At 35.9% G+C, this 11,842-nt stretch overlaps 1 protein-coding gene across 1 annotated transcript; it reads right to left on the bottom strand.

The window, feature by feature from the left end:
• Positions 1-9,872: 9,872 nt before the first annotated feature.
• On the bottom strand, positions 9,873-10,448 carry LOC118205794 (deoxyadenosine kinase-like). The gene has a single exon (XM_035378076.2). The coding sequence runs from the start codon at positions 10,446-10,448 to the stop codon at positions 9,873-9,875; it is 576 nt and encodes a 191-aa protein (XP_035233967.2).
• Between the last annotated feature and the right edge of the window lie 1,394 nt (positions 10,449-11,842).

The following is an 11,842-nucleotide window of genomic DNA, read 5'->3' as shown; positions in this document are numbered from 1 at the left end:
GAAACTAATTTGTTTTTAATAAAGAAGAAAAAATTAATAAGCTTATTTAAATTTTTTACACAGCCCCGAGTAAGGAGACGAAATTTAATTTTCTTTATAAATATTTTTCTCAGACAATACTTTAGTGTTTTTCAAATTACGAGAATAGCCCGTTAGTGCATGCATTTTCAAATCAGATTTATTTAATTAATATATATGGATATGCCGAACAAGCACACTTTCGCACACATACACTGTATATTAGTACATACTAAAAAATGAAATAAAATTTGAAAACAAGCAATTTAAAAACTACTGTATTGAAAAATTATTGAAAATTTGTTTTTACCTCATTTTTTTTTCGTTATATACATTTACTTCAGTTATTTTATATGCATTTACTTAATTTATTTTCTTATATGCATTTACTTAATTTTATTTTGTTATATGCATATGTTAGTGTTTTTGAAAAATTTTTAGATTTTTTGAGTATGGCAAAGGAAACGAGATCTATCAGCCGAAGGCAATGAATGTCTCCATGGGAGACTTTCTAAGTAAAACGTACTCATGTACATAGGGGAAATCACAAAATTCAACCAGTTCGTTTGTTTTGGTTCGAATACGAGTCGAAATAGCAATAATCAGATATCTTAGCCAGGAGGCCATTGATTGGGTTTGACAGATTTGAAAACCTAATAAATAGTATTTAATAAATATAATATTATTAAACGAATCGGATTTATATAAACCAAATAAAATTCTTATATCGAACACAACTAAAACTCGATATAACTTACACTGATAAACTGATGTGTAATAACACTGATAAATTAAAATACTAAATGGAATATACATTAATTCTACATAGATAATTTTTTGTAATTTATTTCGCTGGGAATGTGTGGCCGCAAAATCCTGATTATATATACCCTTATTTTAAGGTTATCACATATCTGATGGTTTGACTTTTACCTCAAAACACAAAGAATCCACAAAATTCAGTAAAATTAATAACTTTATTTCCATGTTGAAAATTCTCTGAATCTTTTCAAATATAAAAGCACACGCGCCAAGCAGTTTGCTTTAAATAAATATATGCAGCAACGAGAAGATGCGCTTTTGACAGCAAACTCGTTTAGAAAATCGAAAATTTTTCTAAATGTAAGAGATTTGTCGCTTAAATTAATTTTTCATTAAACAAAAAAACAAAATAGAATCGCATATTATTAAAAGAATTTTATTGATAATTCAGATTCTGAAAACAAGAACATTGTTGTTATAAAAAACAAAGAAAAAATAAACAACATATTTCATTCAACGGGGGCCAACTTTGGCGCATGAACTTTTCAACATAAAAATATTTGAAGCATGTTATGGGTAAAGGTTTATTTGATTATGGCAAAGTACTCGATGGTTATTTGCCTAAGGTGAAGGATGCCTTCGTTCGAGGACTGCCTAACGGAAATTAGCTTGCATACATGTTACACATATGGAAAACTAAGAATATCATCCTGGCAACCAGCTCGTCGGGATTCGAACCCCGGACAGAACCACCAGTTGTTCCGTTAGACTCCGCTCAGTCCCTGGTGGGCTGTCCGATAACGGAAAAGTTCAAAATTTCATATTAGAGGAAAAGTAGTAGCATAGTATAATTCGAAGTTATTGCCATTTCAGTAAAGTGAAGAGATTTCAAGAATGTTTAATTATTTTATTTAGCTTATGAAAAACTAAATAAAATAATTAAACATTCTTGGAATCGCTTCTCTTAACATACTGGTAGTTTGACCTGCATTCAAACCCCCGTGAACAAGCTGATTGCATGGGCGTTTTTATGGTTTTAACTTTTTGCAGTGCGAGATTGTTTCCCTTAGAAAATCTGTCACGAAAGCATACCTCCCCTTAGACAGATCGCCTTCACGTGCTTAATAATCTAACAAGCCAAACCAAACACAACCCGAGCGAGGACTCGTAGTCAAGGCACGTCATCATGAAAAACTAAATAAATTGTCTCATATTCACATTAAACATGCGCAACAAACATTCGCTAAAACTGGTATGCAGGCAATCCATTCATCAGGATTTGAACCCGCTTCACAAACTATTAGTATTCAACGATTTTACCGCTACTTCGTTGGCGGCCTTTTGTAGTATCTATAAGAAAAGTAATCGCAAAGACACAATCATTGCGTACCGACGGATGAACTAAGTTCGGAATTTAAAGAATAACTTTCATTCGTGCTATTGCTGTTAGCATTGACATTTGGACAGATGTTAATTTATTTTAAATTCTTTTAATGTAATTAATTTATATCTTTAAATAATTGATCTTCTGACTGTAATTTTTTGTGCGCAGTATATCTAACCCTTCCGTTCACTAACTGTTTTAATTAATTTACACTCCATTAATTTTAAGAGATTTTATATCGATAGATTTCTTTCCAAAAATGTTTCAAGGATTACATATTTTTTTCTTTAGATTTCAAAACATTTTGTATTTAAAATCTTAATAATAAAATTTTTAAAACAAATATTTCTAGAAATTCCTTCGGCGTATTCATTTATTCTAGTTGAAGTTTCGAGTAGAATATCTTCCTTTCAACATTCATATAATTTTTATATGTCAGTTCGCCATTTCTACGGAGCATAGAGCCACACATACGAGTACAAAACTCAGGCATGCTGCACAGTTTTAACATTTAAGAACAGCACAGTTTTAACATTTAAGAATGTAAAAAGAAGAATATAACATTATAATAACGCGCATTTGAAATACGAAGGCAAACAAGAAAGCTGGTTGCAACATTTTATATTGTTTCCTGACGAATCAGAAATTGTAATCATTTTTCAATACAAAAATAAAATATTTGATTCTATAACATATAGGCATAAAGGCGTCCTCCGTTACAATTCTTATTTTTTCTTGTTTCTACTAAAATTCGGCAATGTACTATAACAACGTCGGATCCTGTTTGACTTTCATTTGTATAAAGTACCACAAGGCAAACAGTTGTAAAACGATTTATCTTCTTTCGCAAACTTTTAGTCGGCACACAGATAATACATACCTGCTGTCTGACAAAGATACTTCACTCTAAGGACTTTTTCCTAAAGTGCTCTTTTGAAAGAGACTTCACACCCTATTAAGAGCTTTGTGTCAACTGACAGCCGCCTGCAGAAAGGTAGGGGAAGGAAGACCAGATCGCGTCGTCTAAATCTTCGCGACATTCGGGCTTCGTGTATACACGTCTTAAGCATTTTTCGTGCGATTTGATATTCGTGTAAAGACGTCTTAAGCATTTTTAAAGAAATTCCAAAAACGTTTAAACACGTCTTAAGCAGTTAAAGGGTTAAAAGAAATTTAAATAAATAATCCAAAGACCATTCGTAAATATAAATGGTAAAGTCTCGAGTCGGCTGGAAAAACATTTTCAGAGCTGAGAAAAAATTATCCAACTCAGAAAAAAAAAAAAAAAAAAAAAAAAAAAAACACCTTTTTGTTAATTTTTATCATGTCTTAGACATGATAAAAACTAACGACCCCTCCCCTTTTTGTCTGCAAATGTTGTCTCACTCTTTTGGAAAACAAACCGTGATTCATTGTTGCAATGATTGCCATTAGAGAAAGGATGAGTCATGGTCTATTTTTAGAAAGGATGAGACATCCTTCCCAGACAAAAGGGAGGGTCATTAGTTTTTATCATGTCTAAAGACATGATAAAAATTAACAAAAAGTTTTTTTTTAAGAGAATTTTACCTCAGCTCTGAATTTTTTTTTTCTCCCAGCCGCTTCGAGACTACCATTTTTTTTAAGAATGATTTCTCCCTGATCTATTATTTCAGAATTCCAAGTTTCGCTTAAGAACCATCTGTGCTGTTGAAGAAGTAACGTGATATATGTATTTTTTAATGAGTTCTGTCAAGATTGAATTGTGCAGGATCGACCTTACGAATTTCTTCTCTGTGTCTTTAAATAATAATGATACGGAACCGCTTTTTGTAGAACGCAATGGAAAAAACCTTTTGTATGGTTAGGACAATTCATGCGTTCGATCCCATTGTATTTGAGAATCTCTTGCGTCAATCCCGAAATGCAATAAATGGATCTTTGCAACCATTTCTTTAAAAACTGCTGTTTCGTTTCTCCTCGCACCCAAATCACGGAAAAGGGTTCCGTCAACATCGTGAACACCCATGGAAAATAACTGTACGGAATTTCTCCTTCGTACCACGACAAACCGTGATAATAATCACTCGCCCACACAGCGGTTCGTTTTTCTTTTTCGGTGAGCATTTTCCATGGAAACGGGGGTTTAAAAACAAATACCCCTCGAGAAGTACCGTCCAATGTGACGTAAGCCAATTCTTTCACAATAAAGGCTTCTTGAGAATCGTAGAAAACTTCGAAGTCGAGCACGAGTTCCATGTATTTTATTTCGTTTTCTTTCCAAGGTGACCTTTATTATTATGATGGATGTGTATTGAGATGCGCACGATATTATTCAAAAAATGTATATACGAATGTGACCTTTCTCAGAATTCATACGACCTGTCACGGGCAACCTTCTCTCTCTATAAAAGAGGAGATGGCGAGAGAACGCTGTCCTTTTTTTCCTTCAGGACACACACAGCGAGAGAGAGAGAATTTTGTTTTTTTTTTTCAATTGAAGAAGATGGACATTTTGAGTGCCAAACCTCTCAAAGGTTCCTACATTGTTCTGGACATGGAATACTTTCTCTGTCATGATCCAAAGACGGGAGATATATGTTTCATCTTGAAAGAACTGTGCTACATCACTTGCTATTTAACCTTATGCGGATCCATGATTTTTCTCAGTTCTGTCCATTACGATGACTTATCGTCCCGCAATTAAGCTGTGGTCAATCAGACTACAAGTAACCGACACGACCTGTAGTGGACCGAGGATCGTGGTTCCTACGAGCATCTTCCTACGATCCTGAAAATGCTGACCGAAAATGTGGAGGCGATCTACGTCAATGGATACGATAAAGCCGAATTTTTCAGCAAGCTCTGCCAGCGATCCGTTTACGAGTTTTACATCCCGGGAAAAACCGAGTGGCGGAATAAGTCGAAATGCACGCGACACGAATTTTTCCAAAAGATGATTCATTGTGCCGAGAACAAGGTGAGAAATATTCGATACCATTTGATGGAGGGCAGTTACGTTCTCCGAAAAGTACATTGTTACCCCTCCGAGAGCTAAGCCGTCGAAGATGAAGAGGTGGCGGAAGAGGAAGAATATCCCCAGGAGAACCCGTGCGACGATGAGGAGGAGGAGGGGGAGGATGAACTTTCTAATAATAATAATAATAATAATAATAATAATAATAATAATAATAATAAATGTTTAAGTTGAGACGCTTTAGAGACCCAAGAATATTGGTCTCAACCCTTATCTCCCCTAGACCTGAAAGAGAATCCTTAAGTTTGTGGTCCTCTTCTAAAATTTGGTCTTGGAGAGATCCCTTGAATGTTCATGAATGGAATGGTATGTGAATCCCTAGAGAAAAAATAAAAAAGTTCCTTTTTTTGTAATGTGTTGATTTCTTTCCCATCCCATTTCTTTTCCATAACTCCACCCCAATCGACGTGAAGAAGAATCTTCCAAGTTACACAAGACGTAGAAAGATTTCACAACGATTTATGAATCACACTCTCCCACATGATATATATAGAGAAACCCTCTGTTCTATAGCCAATACATCAAGACTTCCCTAACCTAAGAGAGACCATGAGTACCGAGGAAACATTAGCAGAGCAAGTGGAAAGTCTTTCAAAGAGATTAGAAGAGTTAAGACGGGATAGATTTACAGTTCCGCCGACTAAAGAGGAAACTATCATCGATTTCAACAAACCGCTGTACTTTCATCCCCTACCCCAAAGAATGAGATGAGTGGACTCGCCGTTGAACAGTTCCAATGAAAACAGAACGTCACTTATTTGAATAGCCAATTTCAACACATGAATATTTCATAAGTATTTTTTTTTCCTTAAAGCGTAGGGAAAGCGGATCAGTAGTTTTTCCCTTTCCATCTTCGGAAAAGATTGGGAAGAAAAATCTTTCTCAGCTCTCTCAGAAATATTTTTTAGCCTAAATAAAAAAAAAATAAAAAAAAAAAAAAAAAAACTTTTTGTTAATTTTTATCATGTTTTTACATGATAAAAATTAACTCTACCCCCTTTTGTCTGGGAATGTTGTCTCACACTTTCTAAAAATAGACCAACACTCATCCTTTCCTAAAGAATAGAATTCCAAGAACGGGATCTGGTCTATTTTTAGAAACGGTGAGACCCTATTCCCAGACAAAAGGGGGTAGAGTTAATTTTTATCATGTCTAAAGACATGATAAAAATTAACAAAAATTTTTTTTTTTTTTTTTTTTTTGAGCCAGAGAAATTTTTTTCTCGGCTCTCAGAAATTATTCCCAGCCGAATCGATCAACAAGACGTCACCATTTTTTAAAAAATGTACTCTCCCTAATCTAAGTATTCCAAGTTTCGCTTCCGTTCAGTCTGTGCTAAAAATACAAACTACTACGGTATCATGGTGTATGGAAACAGACTCTTGTCCATCGATCCCCCCCCCATTTTCTTAAGAGTGGATTTTCAGTTAACTCATTTTTCACTATAGATCCTTCTCCCCGTTTCATTAAGCCCTCTCTATCGCTCTGCATGAAAGATATGTATCCATTAGCTTCCCATGACCACCTTCCCCTAGCCAAGATTGGATTCAAGAGGTTATCGAAACAAACTGTGTTGAGTAAAGGAAAAAGTATATTGTACATTGGATTTCTTCCTTTCCAATGTACTATTTCCTTCACTCAACGCGGTTTTTTTCGCCTCCTCCCTGACAGGCGGGAAAAAAACAAAGAGGAGGAGGTCCCGTATAAAGATCGTCCAAAAAAATACCATCCCTTTTATATAGATTGCGTGATGCCACCTCATCTCATCATGATTTCTTTTTTTTTTAGGAGGACTCGATGATGAAACTTTAATAATACAGATGAGAGTCCAAGATGGGCTTAAAAAGCCATTGCATTGAGCAAGCATAAATCTGATCGAAAGAATCTCGAATAATAAGAAGAATATAAAAATGGGAAGAAACGAGTCCTTTTCTCCCTATATAATATTTCTCTTGTTTTTGAAGGGTTCCAAGCCGACCCGTTCTCTCTCTCTTTTTTTTTTTTTTTTTTTTTTGAATAAAAGAAACTCCAACCAAATGAGTCTTTTTTTGTCGCCCCAAAGTGACCTTTACAGGATAACTCTTTCAGGGTCCATCCATCCTCTTATGTGAAACGGTGACCCTGACGAGATCGAGATATACACGTCCTGTGAGTTGTTTTGTGATCTTGACGTGATCCAAGAAAGACTTTTTATTTTTTTGAAATAGGCGGGGGGAGAAAACGTTCTCACGACCCTCAGATATCCTTTCATAAATATATTTTTTATCAAAGTGTTTCTTTCATCAGGATCCTTTTAAGAAAGAGGTTGGAATGACCCTGACATTTAGATGGGGTCGCGATCCCGACAGATGTCGCGCGAGTATAAAAGTGTGTGTCCTCCGCGAGATTTCTTCACAGAACAGAAGACGTGAACTGAGCTGGTAAGTTCCTTTGGTCCTATGAATATGGTTATATAAAATTTGATTCTTTGTTTTTTTTAATAATCATAATAATAACTTCATTTAAAAAGAACTCTCCTCTTAGCCCTTTGAAAAGGAAATGTCTCTTTCAAGACGACGACTCTAAAACGTTTTATTGTTTCCCCCCCCCCTTTCTAGATCTTCCCTGTTATATATATATATAACTTTTCGATTCTTTTTTGCTGTTTGTGGGAGACATCACCATATTCATCGCCATGGCGTGTTCAGAAAACTTTATCGTGCTCGATCTAGAGGGTTTCCAGTCCTACTACCACAAGAAGGGTGAATTTACCTACGTTTTAAAAGAATTGGGCTATGCGACAAAAGATTTTTTGACCGTGGGATCGTTGACGTTTGCTCCTCCTCAACCCTTCCCCCAACTGAGTGACAAAAACCAAAAGACGAATGCCTGGCTGAGGAGAAACCGGCACGGGCTTCGTTGGAACGAGGGCCATATTCCCTACAACCATTTAGGACGCATTCTCCAATCGCTCACTCACAGCTTCTCCACGATTTATGTGGTGGGATGCCAGAAAGCTAAATTCTTTGCTAAAGCCTTGGACTATCATAAACTCGTGACGGAAATTTATGTGCCAGATGGAATCATTTGGAAGTATCGGGGAAAATGTGCCCGACATCATCAAAGGAGGAAATATTTCCATTGTGCCGAAAACAAAGAGTCAACTATCGGTGGCACATTACGGAAAGGGATTTTTATATCAATCACGTCTATCCAGACGGAACGGAGAAGAAGGAGAGGATCCAGGAGGAAGCAGACAATCCTCTGCAAGCCTTTGATAAGGCCTACGATCAGTTAGAGAAGGATCCGTCCCCAAAAGCGTACGATAACCTCATCCAGAAATGGGATAATCTGTCCTGTTTCCAAGTGATGGAACATCCGGATGAGCATACGCCTTTAAACTTGATGGGCTCTTCTACTTCTTCTTTGTCGTCAACTTCCTCCAATAACTCGAGGAAGACGGAGGGTTGGGGAGACGTACCTGAAAATATTCCCCATTACGATCCAGCAGCCTGTTGGGACGAACCTCCCAAAGAATCTCCTGAGACCCCCAAAATATCTTCAGAGGATCCAAAGACAAAATCCACTGAGACTATGTCAGAGTGTTGGGACGATGAACGGACGACCGATGCTCGAAAATCCATTGAGACTATGTCAGAGTGTTGGGACGATGAACTGACGACCCATGCTCCAAAATCTACTGAGACTAAGTTAGAGTGTTGGGACGATGAAACCGAAAAGACGACAGAGAATTGGGATGACCGTTCTCAAAAGTATTTGAATTGATATATATAAACTCAGGAGAAAAAAAAAGGTTTTTAGAAATAAGTAGGGAAAGGTTCTCCGCTTTCCCTATATTTATGGAAATGGACTAAGAAGAGAGAGAGACGAATCAGGAGACAAAAAAAAAATGGGTCTTGGAAGGAATGAGTTCAAATGCATTCGATTCCTTCCGAGACCCATTTTTTGCGTCCCTCTCTCATCCAATCTTGGAAAAGAACTTTGTCCTATTTTTCTATGTCCATTCAAAAAGAAATGAATCTATCCATAAATTTTCTAAAAAAAAAAAAAAATGATCCTTCACCTCTTGACGGCCCAAAGTCGGGAATCTTGAAAAAAGTCATCCACTCTCCATCCAGTCAAGCTTCTCTGTAGAAAATCTAGTAGCTGCATCTGCATTCTTGAACACCCGGCAGTTATTATTGGACGCGAAACGTCGAATGCTGAAATAGTTAACAGTGAGCCTATTCTTAAAAAACGGTGATGTTTTATTCATCAAGTCGAGTGGGAAAGAATTTCTGAGAGCCGGACAAAAATTTCTCTGGCTGAAATTAGATATGAAAAAAAAAACATTTTGTTAATTTTTATCATGTCTTTTAGACATGATAAAAGTTAATGACCCCCCTTTTTGTCTGGGAATGATGTCTCACTCTTTAGAAAAACAAACCGTGATTCATTCTTGAAATAATAGCAAGTAGAAAGAAATCGATTAAGGAAATTCCATTCCTAAAAACAGTCTTCTCTTGTGGATTGACTGTAGGGGAAAAAATACCCCCCTTTTCGTCTGAAACTGATGTCTCAAATTTTTTCAAAGATTGAAGACATCAATTTCAAACGAAAAGGGGGGTAATTTTTTTTTCACAGTATGTCGACATTTTTCACCTTCGAATATCGTCAATATTCTAGATGTGACTTGTAAGCGACCCGTTCAATTACAGGATGGAACTAGAGAGTGACTGTAAAATTTTCCGAATATCCTTTTCCGTTTCATCTATACTTCTGTGTGCATCAACAAGGTAAACATTTTTTTCTTTAAGTAAAGATTTTTTATATTGATTTTCTAATTTGTTGAGATATTCTAATGTAATATTATGTTCCTCGGATTTATTTCTCAACTTTATTCGTTTGTATGCCTCTAAGCAATCCATTTGTAAAGAAATATAATAATCCACATCGTACTTCAGGGATTTATATAACTCATCGTAAATTTCCATGGTCGGTTTATCAAATATCAATTCGCTAAAGACGTGTCTCGATGTCCAGGGACAACGTTCAACAATGATAAGACCAAGTATATCTTTAAACGTTTCTTTCTGATCAAATTGAGATAATAAAACTTGAAATTGAAAAGCCTTCTGGTATTTTTGAGGTTCATCATAGAAATGAGATAAAAGCGTAAATTTTCCAATGGGTTCTTCAAAACAGGGATAGTTGCTTTTTAAACGTTTCATGATACTGGATTTACCAGCTCCAATTAAACCTTCTATACACACAATCATCTGCTTCATATTTTTTTGGGGGGGGGGCAACGGGTAAATCGCCTAAAAAGCGAGAGTACCCTTCTTGCTACTAAATGTAAAAGTTTGGCTCACCTATTCCAATAGTAGAGGGTTTAAATAGGCAGGCGAGAGTCCATTCTAGAAGGAATTAAATCCTATCTAGTCCATCGAGTTGGCTGGGAAAGAACTCTGAGGGCCAGAAGAAATTTTTTCCAGAAAAAAAAAAAAAAAAAAAAAAAAAACCCTTTTCGTCTGAAATTGATGTCTTTAATATTTCGAAATTGTGAGACATTTTTTTTTCCGTCTATCCACAAGAGAAGACTCAGTTTTTAAGAATGCAATTTCCTTGATCGATTTCTTTCTACTTGCTACTATTTCAAAAATGACTCACGGTTTGTTTTTTCGAAAGAGTGAGACATCATTCCCAGACAAAAAGGGGGGTCATTATTTTTTATCATGTCTAAAAGACATGATAAAAATTAACAAAAAGTGTGGTTTTTTTTTTTTTTTTTTCATATCTAACTTTGAGCCGCAGAAATTTTTTCCGGCTCTCAGAAATTTTTCCCAGCCGACTCGATGTGAATAAAACTTCACCGTTTTTAAAGAATGTTATTTCCTGGATCGATTTCAACCTATCGAGTTTCTCTTGAGTTCCGGCCGTGCTGTGGGCCCACCTGGATACAAGTTTTTCCCTTTTGGAATAGAATTTCCGTCAAGGTAGGCTCCTTTTCCTCTTTTTGCATTTTTCATGTCATTTCATTTGTATTGCAATATACTGAAAACGGGCGTTCGAACCGATTTCTAGGCTATTTCTACACAAATGGAGCTCGATATAAGAAAAAAATGATGTCTTTTTTTTATTTTGTGGACTGCCCTATTTGTATTGGAATATACTGAAAACGGGCGTTCGAGTCGGTTTTCAGTATATTCCAATACAAATGGAGCTCGATCCAAGAAAAAAATTATGTCCTTTTTCTTTATTTTGTGGACTGACCTATTTGTAAAGGAATATACTGAAAATGGGCGTTCGAGTCGGTTTTCAGTATATTCCAATACAAATGGAGCTCGATTCAAGAAAAAAATGATGTCTTTTTTTATTTTGTGGACTGCCCTATTTGTAAAGGAATATACTGAAAATGGGCGTTCGAGTCGGTTTTCAGTATATTCCAATACAAATGGAGCTCGATCCAATAAAAAAATGATGTCTTTTTTTTATTTTGTCGACTGCCCTATTTGTATTGGAATATACTGAAAACGGGCGTTGGAGTCGGTTTTCAGTATATTCCAATACAAATGGAGCTCGATTAAAAAAAAAATGATGTCTTTTTTTTTTATTTTGTCGACTGCCCTATTTTTATTGGAATATACTGAAAACGGGCGTTCGAGTCGGTTTTCAGTATATT

This window comes from Stegodyphus dumicola, chromosome 9 (genome assembly GCF_044657685.1).
Source record: "Stegodyphus dumicola isolate Sdum_Otavi_A_Nest chromosome 9, ASM4465768v1".
Taxonomy (NCBI): Eukaryota; Metazoa; Arthropoda; class Arachnida; order Araneae; family Eresidae; genus Stegodyphus; species Stegodyphus dumicola.
Note: the sequence above shows the minus strand (reverse complement) of the source record. Positions and strands in the feature narration are given on the sequence as shown.

Bases quoted from the DNA above. Each gene is read 5' to 3' on its own strand.
- LOC118205794 (XM_035378076.2), bottom strand. From the start codon at position 10,448: ATGAAGCAGATGATTGTGTGTATAGAAGGTTTAATTGGAGCTGGTAAA.